The sequence below is a fragment of the Pyrus communis genome, chromosome 1 (assembly GCF_963583255.1).
Source record: "Pyrus communis chromosome 1, drPyrComm1.1, whole genome shotgun sequence".
Lineage (NCBI taxonomy): Eukaryota > Viridiplantae > Streptophyta > Magnoliopsida > Rosales > Rosaceae > Pyrus > Pyrus communis.
The window spans coordinates 15,883,676-15,904,246 of record NC_084803.1 but is presented as its reverse complement, the minus strand read 5'-3'; the positions used below and the strand labels follow the sequence as shown (position 1 = coordinate 15,904,246).

At 36.2% G+C, this 20,571-nt stretch overlaps 1 protein-coding gene and 1 pseudogene across 1 annotated transcript; one reads left to right on the top strand and one right to left on the bottom strand.

Moving 5' to 3' along the window:
* The first annotated feature begins 2,293 nt into the window (after positions 1-2,293).
* On the top strand, positions 2,294-3,859 carry LOC137711720 (protein WUSCHEL-like). The gene is made up of 3 exons (XM_068451004.1): positions 2,294-2,756; positions 2,866-2,969; positions 3,449-3,859. Exons 1-3 carry the CDS (start codon positions 2,294-2,296, stop codon positions 3,857-3,859), a joined length of 978 nt encoding a protein of 325 aa, XP_068307105.1.
* Positions 3,860-7,883: 4,024 nt separating this feature from the next.
* On the bottom strand, positions 7,884-16,359 carry LOC137711624 (protein ANTHESIS POMOTING FACTOR 1-like; annotated as a pseudogene).
* Between the last annotated feature and the right edge of the window lie 4,212 nt (positions 16,360-20,571).

Below are 20,571 nucleotides of genomic sequence, written 5' to 3'. Positions count from 1 at the left end.
AAAAATTCTTACTCTAAGTAATCTGGTGCGTCATTGTTGAGTGGTGAAAAACACATGGAAAAGTGCTCGCGTACGCAACACATGATGAATTTTGATAATATTTCTAAAAGAAGATTAATATATATGTTAAATTAACAACATTTTTAGTTTTGATGGTATTTCGCACACCCCTAATAAAAATCTGGGGTTTGTGAAAAATTCTTTTATAGTAATTTCATAGGCAATTAACTAAATTTAAATCTAGATGATGATTCAGACCCCCTCTTCCTTTTTCATGCTCCACACAACTAAAGATACATTGAAGGGATAATCAAAGAATGCTTTGGTTTTTGAAAGACGATGCTAACATTATTTTTAGCCTCGGACTTGTTTTTAAAATTTTCTTGTAATGACATGCATGTTCAAGATGTATTTATGTATTTCTTGCATTGGACTTCTTATTTGAAGAATCTATTGGGATGTATTATGTACTGTGAAGTATTATTGTGATACTTTGTTTTGTTCTTAAAAAGTATAAGTCAAAATCATAGATTAGTTTTAAAATCAAGTTTTCGTCAACGGTTCACCCGTTAACAATGCTTTTACGAGCGTTTCAGGTTCGGGTTGAGCATTCTCTAACATACATTGCTCAACAGGGGTTGGCATTCGATGTCACATCTGTTGTGCCTACTGTCTTTGCATTATATTTTTACTGTTTTCTCTTCGTGTTTGTAGAAGCCGTGTAGTGGTTTATTTCATTTGTTGGTTGCGCTCTCTAAATTAAGGAATTGGTCAGTAAAGAATATGTACCCGTTATGGCACCCTCTTGTATTGTTTGATTTTTTGTCAACTAAATCCCTCCATCGTTTCTTGTAAAAAAGTTATTGCTAAACGGTTTGTTAACAAATGACCCATTATCCTAATGTGCAAAACTAGTCATGATCCTTCAAAGAACATATAAAATTCTATTGTTGATCATATATAACTACTCTTTCACCAATAGCATTGTGATCATATAATTGATCTTAATCTTTCATAAGGGTAAAAACATTAGTTTCAATCAAAAGTATAAATTGCAGTACATGCATATGTTACCTTAACAATAACGAACACTACGAAAGTTGAAAACGTGAAGCAGCAAAAATGAGTTTATTCTCACAGCATATCAGAAACAGTTTTTTTCAAAGCACAACAATACCAAACCAGCCCGAAAATGAACAATAAGAGGCTAGCTAGCTAGGAGCTGTGAGTAAATTGCATTGATTACCATGTTGTATTTGGGCTAGCTACTTCTCCAGTTATTCTTCAAGGCTGCATATAATATATCCACCTATATAATCTCGGCCCAGGACATGTACATATATAGGTCACAGTAGATTTGCACCAAGCCTAAGCTCTAGCATTACTACAAACTACTGTAGGTTGGAATTCCTAGAGAAGATATGAGAGCTTAAAAGTGGGGTAAAAGAACCAAAGAATAGAAACCCTAATGGGTCTCAAAGTACAGTTTGGAACCTATATGTAAGGCACAGAGAGAAGTACTTCATCAAGTTCAATTTACAGTTTTGCCCATGACAACCCTAGCTAAGTACAGGAGTATCTTTGTGGTTCTGGGGCTAGCTGGCTCTCTTCGCCTAAAGATAATAAAATAGAACTGAAATATATTGATCTCCCCATTGAAAGAAGAACCTCTAAATCACTCACTCCATCATTTTTATGGCCGGCCGTTCATTCATTCATTCAGAACCCTCTTTTCTTTCTTTCTTTCCAATCCATTATATCACTGCATCATCATAACATATTATATTATTCTCTCTCTCTCTCTCTCTCAAAAAGTGCATCAAAAATAATAATTTCATGTATACCTCTTGGTCATGCCTTTTCAACCAAGTAATTTTTATGCCACTGATGCCCTCCCTTTCCAATCCCTCTTTTGTCCCTTCCCTTTTCCATGAACCCCTTTCACTCTCTACTCTCCCTCTGTCAACTTCAGTCTTTCTCTCTCAGATATTTCTCTGATTTCCTCCCTTCATCTCTCCATGAGCCCCTCCTCACCTCCCCCTTCCCCCTCTTAATTATAATCCTTTGATCCCCAATCCCAACATTATTTTCAATTTTATGTACTTCCTCTCTCTCTATCTCACCTACCTTCTCTCTCATTCCCTCATCCTCTCTTCCTCATCACTCCAACTTGTTTGCCTCCTTTTGTAATGTCCTTCCTCTCTATCACACCGTCTCTCGAGTTCAAACCCTCCTCTCATACCTTAGGATAATTTAGAGTAGAAATTTCGCTCGTAATCAAAAGAATCTCTCAATGGACCCTCAACAAAACCCAAATGAACTACTAGATGGCGGCAACAGGCAGGGGGGCGGAGTCATGTGCAGGCAAAGCAGTACGCGGTGGACACCCACCACTGATCAGATAAAAATCTTGAAAGACCTATACTACAACAATGGCATTCGATCACCCAGCGCTGAGCAGATTCACAGGATCTCTGCTAAACTGCGACAGTACGGCAAGATCGAAGGCAAGAACGTTTTCTATTGGTTTCAGAACCACAAAGCTCGTGAGAGGCAGAAGAAAAGATTCACTTCTTCTTCTGCTCCTGATAATCACGCAGCACCACCAATGCCAGCTGTACCACCGCAAGCCGATAATATCAGGCAAAGATCATCAGGGTTTGGGATTGATATTAATGCAACTGCTGCTGCTGCTTATGAACAACTACCCATTAATCACCACAGCAAGTATTCCAACATTTCTGGTTCACCAGCTGGTAATTAGTTAATTAATTAGATAATTAGAGACTGACTTTTTCACTAACTAAATTATTAAATTTTCCTACTTTTTTTTAGTTTTTACTATTTGGTTTATTTTATATGTAGGGTTTTCTTCTGCATCTTCTTCTTCAGTTGGTGTGAATGTTTCTGCTGGGGCACAGATGGGAAACTATGGGTATGGATCCATGGCCATGGAGAAGAGCTTCAGGGTAAGTTTATATTTGTAAAAATATATATATATATATATATATATTTATATTCATACACAATAATGAATTAATGCAAGAAGAAATGAAAATACTTGCACCCAAGTGAGCACAGTAGTGCAAGTTTAATCATCAATTTATCTACAACACAAAACATCATAGAGTGATTTGAAACTTCCTATATTAAGGAAGAAAACCTCTGGCCCCTTGTTTCCTTTAAGCACTAGAAATAAATTTCCCCATTTCTCATGTTAAGCCAAACTAGTTGGACCCCAATAAAACAGTACATATTCTATTCCACTCCTGGTACTAAAATGATAACAACAGTTGAAAATGTATATTTGCAAACCCGTTTAGCCAATTTGGTTAGAACAGTGTACTCTCCCCCTCTGCACTCAAGATCCCTCCCACAGTTTAGATGATTATATCATTTGTTAGTAAGAAAATTTACATTTTATTTTTACTTTTTGGGTTAATTGCAGGACTGCTCACTATCATCTGGAGGAAGTACTAGCACCGGTCATGTTGGTGGATCTAATTATAATAATTTTAATCACAACCCTGGATGGGTTGGTGTCGATCCATATTCCTCACCCTACACCATCTTTGACAAGAAATCACCATCAAAACAAGTGTTTGGTGATCAAGAAAACATGACGGAAGAAGAATATTACAATCAGCAAGCTTCACCAGAGATTGAGACTCTCCCTCTTTTCCCCATGCATGGTGAAGACATCCATGGTTTTGGCAACATCAAGTCCTCCTCCATGGAAGGCTACTACTCCGGCTGGTACCGCTCCGACGGCGGCAACGATGGTGGGTCTCGCACTTCCCTTGAGCTTAGCCTCAATTCCTACAGCCACATGACCCCTGATTGCTTCGGATCATGTTAATTATATGTAATAATAATATTCCTCCATGTCTCTAATTCTAATTACTTCTAGCAAGCTAGCTGCTATAATATCTTAATCTATGATCAGCTTGTAATTGTGATCAGTATGGCTACTACCCTACTATCTTATATATGATTAACTCCTACATATTTTAAGGCTTTGTTGGCTTTAGCTATTTAATTACGTCAAAAGTTGTTGGGTTTTGACACGTGTCATGCAAAGAACTTAATCTCCTGATTTATTAGCTTACTTTTAACTTTTAGTTGTCCCTTTCCCGTGAATATTCCATGATAATTATTTGCTAATCAAGATGCATGGAATCAGTAGTAGTAATAATAATAATAATAATAATAATAATAATAATAATAATAATAATTCCATGATTCATTCATAATATAGAGAGATGTTAAGTAGGAGAAAGACTTTGCAAGTGGTGGAAAAAAAGTTGAGTTTTTGCACTGTGAGTTTGAATCTTGTTGGAAGTTAATCTAACATCTAAGCTAAGAAAATCATTCATTTGACAGAAAGGAAAAAAAAAAAGGTAACAGAAGGATTTTCATGGAACCGGGTTCATGGTCATTGTAACTCTCTAGGCCATTAATAAAGTCATGTAAAAAGTCTTATACATGATCTCGTATTAATGGTCTAAGATGTAAAGGTAATAGTGAATCCATTTTATATAAGTCATCATTAATTAGGCAATTTGTCAGTTTATATTGTTCAATCTTCATCGTCAGCAAGAACATGATCCAATGGTCCAAGCTTTACTGAGAATGGTATGCAGTCACCTTCACCGAATTAAATAATGTATAAATGACCTAGTCATTTTCAAGCACTTACCAGTTAATTAAAACTTCATCAGTAGAAGATCACGAAGAAGATGATGGTAGATGGAGATTTCAATCTGAAAGGCCTGCACTGCTAAGTGTGACGTAATATCTCGACAGAAATTTAAGCTGGGGCCCTTGAACTTGAGGGTAAACTACAGTGCTTTACGTTAAGGGTTTGTTGTGTATACACATGTGTCATGTGCGTGTAATGTCGAAAAGATTTGCCAATGATATGAAATGGGAGCGTGGAGAAAAACGTAATATAGAAAGACATGCTGTTAGGGCAAAAAAGATGAAGGTGTGTGTGAATGTGTTTGTATATGCGGCCGTTTTCATAAAGTGGAGGCGGGAGCTAGTGGTAGTGGGAGGAGTATATATTTTGAAGTTTGAACCCTCTTGGTCTTGGGAAATTCCAAAATATTCTTCTTCTTCTTGTTTTTGGTATACATAAGTTGCAAATTATTTGTTCATATTTGACTTTAAAATAAATCCAATCACGACAGAATGTTTAAGTGTTGATCCAATAAATGCAACAATGTAATATTTGTTCATATTTGGTCTTATTATGGGAAATGAGATTCATTCCGGATCTTTGTGTTTGAAGTCTTAAACCAAGACATTTCCCTCATTCAAGAGAGAGAAAAAGAGATCTGGACTGATCAAGTTTTTGGATTCTTGTGAAGTAGACTAGTAAAATGAGCTAATGAGATTAAATGATTAAATCCGCAAATTCCAAACACAAAAATATGGAGTGAATCTCAAATTTTATCATGGACCTTGCATGGTTCTAGGCTTCTTGCAGAGTAGAATTAAAAAAATAAAGAAGTTTTAATACTTAATTAGTCGCCATATCTTATTGTTTGGACCAACGTTTCATCCCCCTGCACTTGTTCTAAAAGTGAGTTCACAAAGCCTACCAGATGCCTCTTCATATGACCTATTGATTAGTGCTTTTGCGGTTATATTGAAAAGAATCAATTTCTGCACCTAAATATAATCATAAATCAATATACACCGGCTATCACCATTTAGACTAACTCCAAAAAAAAAAAACTTAATCATTATTTAAAGTTTAACATAAGACACTTTCATTCATAAGTTAATTAATAGGACAATTAGGACACAACTACGTAAGTAAACTTTTAGTTTTGTAATTTCAATATGAGTTATGTTTGGATACGTGTCAGATAATGATTTGCATGCAAGAATGAATGACTTCTTACATGTAAAGAGCCAAAGACGGTCGATCTGAATTTGGATATCATAATCATTTGATTTCACACCTTTGTATATGTCCATACAGCTAGCATACCATAGTCCAATATTTTGTTAATATACAAAGTGCATCAATTGTAAGAATAAATGCTCTTAGTTATCTGAGTTACGAACCCTTTATTGCAGTCTAGTTATTTAACTGCAAGTGAACAACTTTGGATAAGCCAAAGACAACACCACCAAATGGGTGTGAAATGAGTTAAAACAAAGCACAAAGATAAAATGCGGGTGTAAATAAACAAGAAAATGAGTCACATGATGACACACATTCTCAAAGACATTCACCAACCGAAACATATTCACTCTATCAGTCTATGTACATTCATAATTTTGGGGTTCAGTTTTCTTGCGTCTGGTAGAGCACCTTGTGGGCACCTCCATAAAAGGGGTCCCCATCACCAAGATTTTGGGTGGGATGGCATTCCTTTTTCTGGTTTGACAAACGTTCAAACTTTATAGCTTAGGAGAAACCCTAATGTCGTTTAGGGCATGCAAGCCTTTAAGAAGAGGATAATACGACTCGGGTACGGCCTCAATCAGGTAACTACAGACAATGCTTCTTGTTCTTCCTTGGTTGATATATATATATATATATATATATATATATATATATATATATATATTTATATTTATATATTATTACAGAGAAAAGATTTAGTTGTGGATCGAAGAAAATCTTTAAAGCTTTCTGTGACTTCAAGTACGTAATGTCCCTAACTAGCAAAATGAGGCATGACATACATCATGCTTTTTGGCCAGTTTCATGTAAAGTGTTTCAAATCCATATTTTCCAAGTTGGTTTGGTTTCCATTTTTATCAGAATTGTTGAGCTCAAGATTTTTACCTATTAATTGGTCCTCACATATGCCTCCCCACATGGTTTTTGTTTTATCTTCCTCCTCTTCTCTTTGAAGGGATAACTCCTTAATTAGCCTCTTAATTTGCATTTTAATTCAACTTGACTTTTCATGAATATTTTAGCAATGTTCTCTGAATTATAGTCTTTGCTTCATTTTGCTCTATGAACTTTTACTTTGGTTTTGAATCCCCCGAACTTTCAATTTGTGTCAGTGTTCCACTCGTTGTTTAGATCTATCGATTATTCTGTCAAATTGAGGATTGTTTTCATTTATCTTAACTTTGTTCTCATAACTCAAATATCAGAATAACAAGTTGTAGTTATCCTTGTGAATGTAACATTTTATTGATGTATATGACCCTCAAAGTTGATCAGTTATATTGCTTGCACGGTATGTAATTAACGGAATATTGTGATAGAATATTTAGAGGGTCTTAACTCTGAAGGACCAAACTAAAAATTCATCGCTCAAAGTGGAACAAGGTCCAAAATTCATGGCTGTAAAATGCACACAAACCAACGGTTGCTACTTATTAGTCCCCACATCTGCATAGTGTAACCCTATACTGCAGTCCGAACCCAAACCGAAGAACTTCCATGTCACAAAGATTCTTACGTTGCAATACTCCAAACTAATCAGGCATTGTTAAGTGAAAAAGTAAAAATGAAGATTTCATTGTAGCAGTATCTCTAATCCAATCACAAATTGCCATGCCATGCGAGAAAATTAAAATGCATGACAATACGATTGATTTGAGATATCATCATAATAACATTGTCGTGTATGTAAGTTTTCTCCCGATCAACAACTTGCAATAACTCACGCGTGGGATGACTGACGTCGTCCACAATTCCCCTGAATTTTGGTTTCATCTGGTTATCCAACATAAGCGAAACACCTCTTTTGTCATGAGTGTGAGTGTGGCCTCCACCTCTGATCTGACACTTCATCTCCATAAAACAATTTACAGTCGGGGAAGAAAGAAAGAAGCATATATATACTCATACTATCACAAAATTGGAAGTGATAATTCTGCAAAATTTACATTCAGGTCCCTGACAGTGACTTTACAAATGCAAGGTAATACTACCAGGACATTACTTGCAGAGCATCTACAAACCCTTTCAGAATCTATTTTGTAGGGGTTAAAAAGAATGACTCATAATATGAAGTACAATTGTTTTTTTCTGTGACTGGGGTCCTGGAGGAAAGGACGATATACGACAACAGTTTGATGGAACTCCTGCGGTAACTTCAAGTTTCACTAACAAATTGACGGTTCAATGGAATCTTTGAGCTGCTTTGTGCTAGAAATTTGCGGTGAGATAACCGGAAATTTCTACTTTCTTCCAACGTAAGATCCCAATTTAGACAAATCTGGAATCCAAAATGATAGTTCGGACGATCCAGTTGCAAACATGAGGTTTCCGGGAGCCCATTTGATAACTGGAGGTTCATTTTCGGTGCTCTTCCAGCTTGTGACCTGGATAGGTTACAAACATAAGTTGCACCGGTTAGAAGTGTAAGGTGCACACACATTGAAAAAAGAATATTATTTGTCTTGCTTCTTTCCCGCACCGAACACTCCAAGCATAGACACTACAATCACCTGAACCTGCCAAAAGTTTAGAAACCATCAATCTGGTGATCATACAGGTTATTTTTGTCATGGATAGGTTTATGGGGAATGCTAGGGAAAGCATTTTCTGGGAAGTCTAATTAATAAAAGATATGCATGAAAATGAAACGACAGCCTTTAAGAAACTCAGTACGAAAATGAGACGGCAGCCCTCAAGAAACTATGCAAGAAAAGATGAATGTCATTAAAGCTGCGCAACCAAGAAGATGATTGATATCCCAGAGCTTACTCACATGACATAAAAAATGAAATAGGAGACGTGCATACCTGACATGACAAACATCCCCTCGGGGCTAAAAGAAGCCTCTAATGTTGAATTGCTGGAGACTCGCTTAACATTGTACGTGGATAACTAAACAATAATGATAGAGAAGCCATATTAGAAAGAATAAACCGTGCCGTGCAGAGTCTATCTATTTGTTTACATTAATAATGAGTTGTTGAGAACTTACTAGTGTTCCACGGAATGAATCAAGGACATGAATATGTCCACCTGTGGTTGTTGAAAGCACAAGTCTCCCATGGTTACTGAACTTGACAACATTTGCATCCGACATATCTCCCCCAACAGAAAAGATATCAAAAGGACCCTAACAAGATAAAACAGGTTAGGCAATCAAATCAGCCATGCTTAAGTCTACGTAACTGCAAACTTCTGAATTTTCATATGTAAGCAACTAACCTTTTCGTACATTCAGGCATCAAGCATTCTTATGTATCCACCAAAGGCAATTGCAAAAACTAACCCTTGATCATCATAAGCTGTGGCAGGCCTTCCTTGAACGCATAAAAGACCCTAAAATACGGGTACATATTATAAACCATTTGAAGAACTAAATTAAATGTACGAAACTGCATCCAATACCTGACACTTCTCTGCCCGTTGATCCCATAGCAGTGCAGTTCTATCAAGAGAACCGGAGTTGAAGCAGTCTTTGCGAGAACACAAGCTAAGTGAGAATACCCTAGAAACAAATACAAAACCAATTTTTCCAATTACACATATAAGCTCGCTAAAAGCTACCGCTGGGGGAAAACAAACGGCAATCCAGCCTAAAAACCAAACCTGTCATGATGGCCTTTGAAGTAGCGCAAGTACTTATTGTCATTCAACGAGAGAAGCCTCCAGGATTCTGAATGATTCAATCACAATATCACATTAGTATCTGACCGATTATAAGTAAACGTCATAGATGATAAACATGAATACCAAATACAAAAGTTGAGGTGAAAGCGGTAAAATGCAAAGCATACCATCCCACCCATTTTTGGAAGAGTATATAACAGTTGTCGGATGAGAAGTAAAGCAAACCAAACCAACTCGATACTTTTTACTGTTGATGGTCTTCAAGCATGTTGCGGTGGAGACATCATACAGGCTTGTCATCACTAGCAGTCACTACATAACTATACGCCTTGTGGAAGTCCAATGAACTAATTCTACCATTCTGTGCATAAAAACCCAAACAATGATGTAAATTTTATTTCTTTTTAACACATAACGATATTCTAAACTACTCAAATCTATCAGAAGGGGGATTCAAACTTGGGTGCGAAGAACCCACATATGCAAACCATTACTCAGATTAATAACAGATAAAATTAAATAAAACAATCAGAAACAGAGAGGTAAAAGGAATTACATAGTCTCTGAAAGCTAAACCAACTTCCATGCTTTGAATAATTTCCTCCGTCAGCTCCAGAGAGACCTTGTCATTTCTTTCTGATCCCCTTTTTCACAGCAAAAATCATACCAAATATAATTAAATACAATCAGTAATTATACACTAATTAGCAACAAAATTGAGCGAAAAATATGAAATTTTTCACACCAGCCATTTGGAATTTTTGATATTATGATGGTTTTATCACATATCGGGAAATTGAGGACTTCAGGGAAGCCCTCCGCCGCCTGCCTGCGTCTTCAACCACCGCAATGTGAAGCCCTCCGGCCCCTTTTCTTTAGAGTATTTATCAAATATAACCAAATATTAGCCCCCTAATTTAAAAAATGTCAGTTTTTATAAAAAATTTCAAATATATCCAAAATATCAGTTAAATAGACACAAATACCTTTAAACTTTAAACCTAATAAATTAAAAAACCAAAACCTTATTAGATGAAGAGTTCTTACAGCTAAACCTTAAAATTGGAGGAGACCTAGTGAAGGCATCAACTACTGGTGAAGAATTGTGCATCCTTAAACGAAGATGAGTGTATATGGTTAATTTTTTGCACTTTTCCTTGTCTACGTTTTCTCTTTGCTTTTGTAGTTTCTTCCTTCGATTGAATATTTATGGAAGAATGAACTATCAATTTTTGTAACATTATTTATCTCAATTTTCCTTTGGATTATATGTGATTTGTATTTAATTTTCCACCTTTGCATTATTAAGGGTGTTGTTCGTGTCCGGATTCTGTTTTGAAGATTATCATTGACTGTGGTAGTAAATTGAGAGATTTGTTGTGTCCTTAGAAAGTGCAAAAAGCATATTTTAAGGTTTATAGAATAGAAAATCTTCGTGTGCATATTAGAAAAATTAGTGAAAGCACCACTTGATTATGGCACAAGAATCTTTTAATCAACAACTAGTTATTTGTATGAATTAAGGGTATTTGTGTCTATATAAATGATATTTTGGATATATTTGAATTTTTTTATAAAAATTGACATTTTTGAATTTAGAGGTTAATATTTGGCTATATTTGATAAATACTATTTTCTTTGTCTAAAACCCACCGACTTTGTCCTCCAAAAAGAATAGCTAACGAAATGTCGTTTGGGCTAAAACTAGGAGGTGGCAAGGATTATATGAACCTTATTTATTTAATTAGTAAGGCTCTGCCAGTCTGATGATATTCTTCTTCACTTGAAAGTGAGAAGTCATAGGTTCAAATCTCGTGGATGGTGAATTCGATACCAAATTAAGTTGCCCATTATATGGCTTAGCTGAACTCTTCATTTAACATGAGTAAAACACATTATTTAATGAATAAAACTAGTTTTTGGTCTGTTGGTGGGTGTGTCTCAATTTGATTGAAGAATGTCTTAGCTCAAAATGCTTTTGTAGCTGGCAAACAAATTCAAGACAATATTGGTATTGCTCATGAGTTGTTTCATTTTCTTAAACTTCGAAAAGCTACCAATAAATTTGAACTTGCCATTAAGTTGGATATGCACAGGCCTATGATAGGGGGGAATAGGACTTCTTGGTGGCGGTAATGGAGAAAATGGGGTTTGACTCACAATGGGCCTGTTTGATTTTGGGGTGTATTTCTTCTGTCAACTTTGCTATTCTACTCAATGGACAACCTGGCTCCAAGTTTGCTCCCTCGCGTGGATTATGACAAGGATATCCTTTATCACCATACTTATTTCTTTTAGTTAGTGAAGTATTTTCCCTTATGCTTCAACATGCCAGTGATAGATAATGGCTTAAAGGTGTTCAGATGAATGCAAGAGGTTCGATTATCTCCCATATGTTCTTTGTAGATGATACTTTGATCTTCCTCATGGCTACACATGACAACTGCAACAGTCTTATCGAATTAATTGATCATTACTGTTTGGCATCGGGACAATAGGTGAATAAATTGAAATCTAGTGCTTTCTTCGGAGGTAATGTTCCTCAGGCCTTATCGAATGAGTTGACATAAATTTTGGGCATTGGGAAAGTTGGCGATCCCGGTTCCTATCTGGGTGTCCCTACCATATGGGGTAGGTCAAAGAAATGTGGATTAGCTTATGCGAAGGGCAGACTGTTGGGGAAACTCCAGGGGTGGAAACAATCTATGCTCTCTCAAGCAGGACAGAAGGCTTTGATTAAGGCGGTGGCACACGCAATCCTGGCGTACTCAATGAATCTCTTCAAATTCCCTACTACGTTTTGTAACGAATTAGATGCTCTGATTTCCCAATTTTGGTGGGGACAAAAAGGGAGTGAAAACCGAATCCATTGGTTCTCCAAAGAGATGTTATGTAGATCAAAATCTGATGGTGAGCTTGGTTTTCAAATCTGTGCCAAGTTTAATGAGGCTCTTCTGGCTAAGCAATGTTGGAGATTGATCTCTGAACCGAATACTTTGTGGGCGACTGTTGTAAAAGCTCGATATTTTCCTAATTGTTCTTTCCTTGAAGCAAAGAGAGGAGGGCGAGCTTTCTAGGCTTGGTCAAGTTTATTGGAGGGCAGAGACATCTTACTGAAGGGTGCTCACTGGCAAATTATGAATGATCGTGATGTTCGCGTTTGGAATGATTGCTGGCTCCCATCAATCCCATCAGGAAAACCGGATCCATTGAGTATTGTGCCAGTTACACGGAATTTATGGGTGGAGTCTTTGATTAATGAGGACATTGGGGCTTGGGATATTACTTTCTTGCAACCTTTTCTATCGCAGAGAGATTATGATGCAATTTTAGAAACCCTCATTGTACTCCTATGCTTTGGGACAGATTGGTATGGCCTTGTGCGAAAAATGGCATGTATACGGTTTGCTCCGACTACCGTTGGGCAATGACTAATAACTGTCCCTAGGGAGCTTTCATGGCCACTACTTCGGCCACTATCTCGTCATTTATTTGGAAATAGTTGTGGAGTATGCTTGCGCTATGAAAAATTAAGTGTTTTATGTGGAAGACACTTCATAAGGCTTTTGCTACCATGGCAAATTATTTAAAAAAAATCAGCTCCATCTTCTCTGTGTCCTATATGTAACACTCATGAGGAGACTATTGAGCATCTCCTCCTTCTCTGTCTGTGGGTTGAGTTGGTGTGGTTTGGCGGAGCTTTGGGTCTGAGGATACAACGTGCGGATGTCACCACCTGGGCATCCTGGCTTTCAGCTTGCTTGGAGATGGCTCCTGGATCAAAGATGGAAAAGCAATGTTTTCTGTCTTATATTGCTTTTACATGTTGGCAGATTTGGAAGACCCGATGCAATTTCTTTTTCAATCATCAACCCATTATGCCAGAGAAGGTAGTTTTCGAAATTTCTAATTCTTTTGGGACCTTTATGAATGCTACTCAGTTGCCATGTACTCAGTCAACCCCTGCCCCTAAATCTCTGGTAACCCCAGTCACGTGGATTCCTCCAAGTCGGGGGTTTATCAAGCTTAATGTAGATGCTAGTTGGGAAGTAACTTCCGGATAGGGTTTTGTGAGGGTGGTGGCACGTAATGAAGTTGAGATTTGTTTGGGTGTTGGTAGGTATCAAGTCAAGGCATGGAGTGCGGCTATGGCAGAGGCGGTGGCTGTTAAATTTGGATGTGAATTTGGTCATCAATTGGGTTGGCATTCTGTGGTCATTGAATCTGATTCCTCTGTCACAGTTTCAGGTTTGCGGCAATGGCCCTCGCAAGGCAGGTGGGAAGCTTTCCCTCTACTTCAGCAGTGTCTTTGATTGGGAGATTCTTTCCATGTCTGTCACTGGTCTTGGATTCCAAGATCAGCCAATAAGGCTGCACACTTTTTGGAGTCGAGGCGGTGTAGGGAACTGAGCAATTAGGTTTGGCTTGACAGACCTCCATCTTCCCTGATTCATGTGTTTTGTAATGATGGTCTTCCTTGTTCACCCTAGGTCGTTAGGAGGGTAGTGTAGGGAGTGACGTTCTGCATTTGATGCGGAGTCGGGATCCTTGTAACTCTTTGCATCACCTGTTTATGGTGTCGTCTCTGGTTGCTTGCCTTTTTGTAGGCCTACTTGTTCTTTTTTAGCTTCTTGCCCTAGATATATAATATCCTGTTTTCCAAAAAAAAAAAAAAAACTCATATAAATGTAAAAATAATATATTTTTACGGTGAATGTGATAATGAGTTGTGATAGCTTTACTTTTGGTGAATATTCTTTTCATATAAACGATATTCTATTTTAAATTAGAAGTGATAACAACTCTATCACTTACCTTCTCATTTCAACATTTTGATCTCTTTTTTACCACGAGTTTCTACCACTTAATTATATTAAAATCACATTATTCTTATTCCTTTGTTATTATAATTTTAAATTTTAGTTTGTCAATAGAAAAATAATTAAATTTTTAGTTTTTCCGTGCTAGTAGAATACACATGGCATGAGTTGAGGAGAAAATTGAAATGAAAAGGTTGCTAGCACTTTCTATTTTGAATTAATGTAAAGTATGAAGAGGAGATTCGAACTCAGCTTAGAGGTCTTCTGTTATTTATTCTTTTGTCAAATGATAGATTTATTATATTAGATATTAGATTAGAGAGTCAATAAGGTTTGAACTCATGCTGTGGTGTTAGGACAACACACATCTCAACCACTATGATAGAAGGCCACTTGTAGAGGTCTTCTTTATTAGTTCAGCTAGTTATTAAAAAAATAATAATAAATAGAAACTTAGTAGGATTATGGGAATGAAATAATTGATAATTACAAGAAGAAGAAGAGGAAAAGACTGATCAGTTCCCTATAAATATGCATTTCAGTTTACAATTGACTCTAACTATTTCAACACACACACTCTGTAGAAATTAAACTAAATGGAAGAAAGGGATATAAAATGAACTGAAAATTTAACTTTCCCCCTCCAAACTCATTTTTTCTAGCATCTAGCCCATCATAAAATATTTATTCGAATAAAACCCAATGATTATGATCCAACTAAGCAACTTACCAAATTAAGTTTGTATGTCCGTTTTTATATTTTTTGGATCCCTAATATACCCCTTCTAAGCTAGTATGGAAAGTTCTTGTAATTTTGTTTTAATTGATCACGTGCATTGAATTTGGCAAGGCCTTGTAGCCATGAAATATGGGTCTAGATAGAGGAATTAATTTGGATTTTTTTTTTAAAATTTCTACAATAAATTTCAATTTGAATATACCTAATTTAGTGTTTATTTTCAACAATATCTATTGTTTAATTTTATGAAAATAATTTACCTACTATGAAAATTAATTTTATGAAAACAATATCAATTGTTTAATTTTATACCTACAGTATAATTACATGAAAATAGTTTACTTACTATGAAAATTAATTTTTTGAAAACAATATCTATTGTTTTATTTTATGAAATAATTTACCTATTGTATAAGTACATGAAAAAATTTACCTACTATGAAAATTAATTTTTTGAAAACAATATCTATTATTGTTTGATTTTATGAAAATAATTTACCTACTGTATAATTACATGAAAATTAATGTGCCTACTTTTTAAATTTGTAACAAAATTAATTTACCTACTTCTTTTTATGGTATTAGTATAAATAAATGTAGAATATATGTCCGTATATATTTAATCTAATTAGATTTTGGATTGGAGGAGTTCACACAATATAAAAAATATACTAAACAAATTAAATGTCTAGCAAAAAGAAACGTATAAGAGATTTGGTGGCATGATTTTGTAAATAAACACAAATTCATGGACATCTTTTATCTAACATGACATCATCTTTAAATTTTGGGTTTTATTTAGAAGTTATAATATATATGGGTTTTTGTCTAGAGTGTAAGAGTTGCAAGGATTTAAATCTAAAGAATCCTAAAATGAATTGGCACAAACTCATGAATAATTACTATACCCTCACACCCTCACAAATTCGAGATTAATTAAACACTAGCATATTAATTATATATCACATAACTAGCCCCGGATGATCCCGTCTCGATCCGCTGTGCCCCTCTACCAAGCTAGTAGCACTAGCCGAAGAGCTGCGGTTGTCTTGGTCCTCCGGCAAAGCCTACTTCTTGATAAAGTCAATGCAATCCGTGACAGCCTCGCTGTGGTGAGAGTTGTTTGGACAGTAATACCGCTGAACATCTGGGCTGGTTCGGCCACCGCGTCCGGCAGTCTTATTGGAAGAGACTGCCGACAACATGATCAAGCGAAAAACAGCCTCACGAAACCGGTCGAGGAGAGTCATGGGAGACAGACGTTTGGTGATCTTGTTTGCGCATGCATAAATGAGTTTTCATAGTTTTCTTGGAGATAAATTTGCTCTATATCTCTCTTCTCTTCTGGTTTCTCTGTGTCTGAAATTCTTTAATTCAGTTGTGATAAATGAAGCGTGAGAGAGTACTCGCTACTATATTTATATGAGAATCTATTTGCATGGGACGACAACTCATGATTTAAGTATATTATGTTTATTTTTGTGTATATTGTGTTTAACATGGTTTGTTTGGTAACGTTTGCTTTGCCAAACTTGGGTTCAACTTACACTAATTTTTAAATAACTAAAAATGCTTATGATAACTTTTTAATAGAAAATCTAGTATTTTATGGATCATTCGAGTATTTTTCTAGTGTTGTCTAGAGATGCAGATGATAAAAATATTTGATTTAAAAAATAAAAAAAAATCAAATTTATGGTGTTTCTAAGAAAAATGTTATTAATAAAAACACTTATGAGTATAAATTGTAATAAAACGAACACATTCAAATAATAATCAACATAGTCAAGGATTCGATGATTTATATTCAGTATATGCATGTATCCGAAAAAATATAACATTATTATATATTGCTTTGTTCGGTGTAGAAGGGGCGAAGTAGATTGCTATAATCATGCATGCATGTTACTTGAAGAAAAGTTTTGTCTTCATCGCTGGTGAGCTTCACATGGCCTCATGTGGATGGTACATACTTTTAATCAAATTATATAGGTTTTTTATCACAATTGGTCTCTGAAATTGATCCTAATTATTAAGATAGTTTTTGAAATTGAAAGTTAATCAATGATCCTTAAAAATAGGTGTTGCAAATCAATATGGTATTTCCATCACAATTCTATAAGTGTTGATATGACACATAAATGGCTCTATAAGTCATTTTTTTCTCGCCAATGATCCTTAAAATTGACCTGTGATATCAAAATGGTCCTTGAAATTGACCCGTGACATCAAAATGGTCTTTGAATGTCACATCCCGGCCTGAGCCCCCACCACGTCCCGGGCTCGACTCCACCGTAGCACGCTATTGTCCGCTTTGGGCCCCCAACCATGCCCTCACGGTTTTGTTTTTGGGAACTCACGAGCAACTTCCCAGTGGATCACCCATCATGGGATTACTCTAACCCAAACTTACTTAACTTCGGTGTTCCGATAGAACTCGAAGCCAATGAGCTCCCAAAATGCCTCGTGCTAGGTGGAGATGGGAATATACATATAAGGCTTACATGATCTTTAGCCCTAGGCGATGTGGGATCTTACAATCCACCCCCTTAGGGGCCCGACGTCCTCATCGGCACACTTCTGGTCAGGGATTGGCTCTGATACCAAATCTGACACATCCCAGCCCGAGCCCCCACCACATCCCGGGCTCGACTCCACCGTAGCACGATATTGTCCGCTTTGGGCCTCGACCACGCCCTCACGGTTTTGTTTCTGGGAACTCACGAGCAACTTCCCAATGGGTCACCCATCATGGGATTGCTCTAGCCCAAACTCACTTAACTTTGGAGTTCCAATGGAACCCCAGTGAGCTCCCAAAAGGCCTCGTGCTAAGTAGAGATGAGAATATACATATAAGGCTTGCAGGATCTTCACCCCTGGGCGATATGAGATCTTACATTGAAATTGAAAATTGGTCAATGTAGTCCTGTAAGTAAATGTCCCAAATCAATGTAGTCTTTCCACCACAATTGTGTTAAAAGTTTTGTTATCTACTGCTGTGACACATAAATGGGTCACTCAAGTCTAATAAATTAAAAAAAATTACAAATAGGTTTAATAATTTAATGGTTAATAAAAAATTTGTCAACCCAAAAACTAAGTCTCTTGCAATCACCTCCATCCCAGTCCACACTCTGTTACCTCCTTCACTATCTATTCTCTTAAAAAAAAAACTCAATACACCCATCTTTACAGATTTCAACACCCTTCACCAAATTGAACCTGGATCAAGATTATCTTTGGTGACGGCTTGGTCGATTGGCAACGACTTTTGGGATATCACCGTGCACACTTAGGTAATCAACATCTTCACAAACTTAATCTTGGAAAGCTTGTTCGATGCTTCTCTGGTGGTTTAGTGACTAAAAGAACGGCAAGTTCTGCCTTGTTATAACCAAGGTGTGTCTATTGTTGGTTGAAAACTATTTCCAAACCCCCTCTTAAGCCTTGGTTAAGTCTTATGCCTTTGAGAATTTATGGAAGGGAACTCTCTTCGGAGTAGGCCCTACTTTAAGGAAAAAAGAAAAGGCTTTTTAGCCAAAATGGTCCTTAAGATTTGCATAACTTCTCACTTTGGTCCCTGAGATTTGAAATCAATAAGAGTGGTCCCTGAAATTGTCCATCATCAATCATTTTGGTCATTTCGTGAAAAATTATGTTAAATAAGGATCAAAATAACAAAAATATCCTCAATTTAACAAACAATAGGCCAAAATGATTTGACGAAAAATTGAGGGTATTTTTGTCATTTTATTCTTATTTAATGGAGGTTTTTCATGAAAAGACCAAAATGATTAATGATGGACAATCTCAGGGACCACTTCTATTGATTTCAAATCTCAGGGACCAAAGTAAGGAGTTATGCAAATCTCAGGGACCATTTTGGCTAAAAGGCCAAAAAAAATTCATTGAGCAAAAAGGTATTTAGACTTTTTTTAATTAATTATTAAACACACATAAGCACATAACAATTTTTTTTTTACAAAATTGTGGCAGAATGATCATATTGATTTGCAACACTTATGTTCAAGGACTACATTGATCGATTTTCAATTTCAGGGATCATCTTGATGGTGTAGGTCAATTTCAGGGACTATTTGTGATTAAAACCCGTAAATCTTATGGGGCCTATTTATGTACCATATCATCACTTAACGGAATTTTTAATAGAATTGTGATGGAAATACTACATTGATTTATGACACCTATTTTCAGGGACTATATTGATTTATTTTCAATTTCAGGGACCATCTTGATGGTAATAGTCAATTTCAGGAACTACTTGTGATAAAAACCCAATTCTATAACATATGCGTGGTTTCTATTCGATCCAGCCAACTCATCGGCTAGGAAAAACGGAAGGACAATCGGTTTTGTTTAATTTATGTTCTATGAACTAAGACTAAAATCTTACTTAGGTGCTTCTTTAGATCTTGTTTAATCGTTAAATTTTTATATAAACTACGAAAAATAAAATTTAATGGTTAAAACGCTTGAATGACTGGATGCTCCAGAATACACAAAATTTTGAACCAAGTTAATGTATTTGTAGCTTCCTCACAAATTTCCGAGTGGGCAGATAATTAAGTTAGAGTGAGGATCCTCGCCGAATCCTCTTTGTGAGGATTCCAGGGATCCTTAAATCACAGTCGTTCATCGTGATGTTAAAAATCATTGTAAGTTTTTTTTATTTAAAATTGAATATAAATAGTATTGTGGATGCAAATTTCTTTCTTCTTGTTCTTGGATGAAAATGCACCTGCAAAAACAATTAACACCTTAGGTCAAGGCCAAGAGCCTCACGCGCCTACGATGAATGGGGAGGCTTTAGCCGAAGAACCACCGATGCCAAAGTTAGAATTTTGAGGGGAAAATGTTTAGAGAATTTGGAGAATTTTGCAAGAAGATTCAATTTAGGTTTTTGGAGAAACGAAATGGTATTTATAAAGGTGTGGCCACCCATCTTTGGAGAGGTCTGAACCAACCACTTTTGGTGATTTGAGGGTGTAATTGCAAGATATTATGTCATCATAATATCTTGCAATCAATTAGAAAATTAATTAATTAATTAGAAAATCAATTAATTAATTAGGTAATTAATCATATTTTGAATGAATATTTGGAGGTTACCTTGTGCGGAGGAATTGATGAGGATGTATGAAATAGGTTTTGAATAAATACCTATTTTGATCACTTTTGACCTTGATTGAGTGGTGATTGTTCACTGCTCGCGTGTAGGAGTCCTGATGTGCCTCAAGGGTAATCTTGTCTTTTTATCCAAAAATCCACGTGTCACCTCCATATTTTTCTTGATTATTTTTGGCACCACAAATCCCCCCACACCTGATGGGCTACTCGCAGGAAAATGCAGCAGGTGTAGAGATCTTCTTGCTTTAGGAAACATAGGATTGTTCCCTATTTTGATGTTGATTCCCTCTTTAATTGGAAAATAGATCATTCTA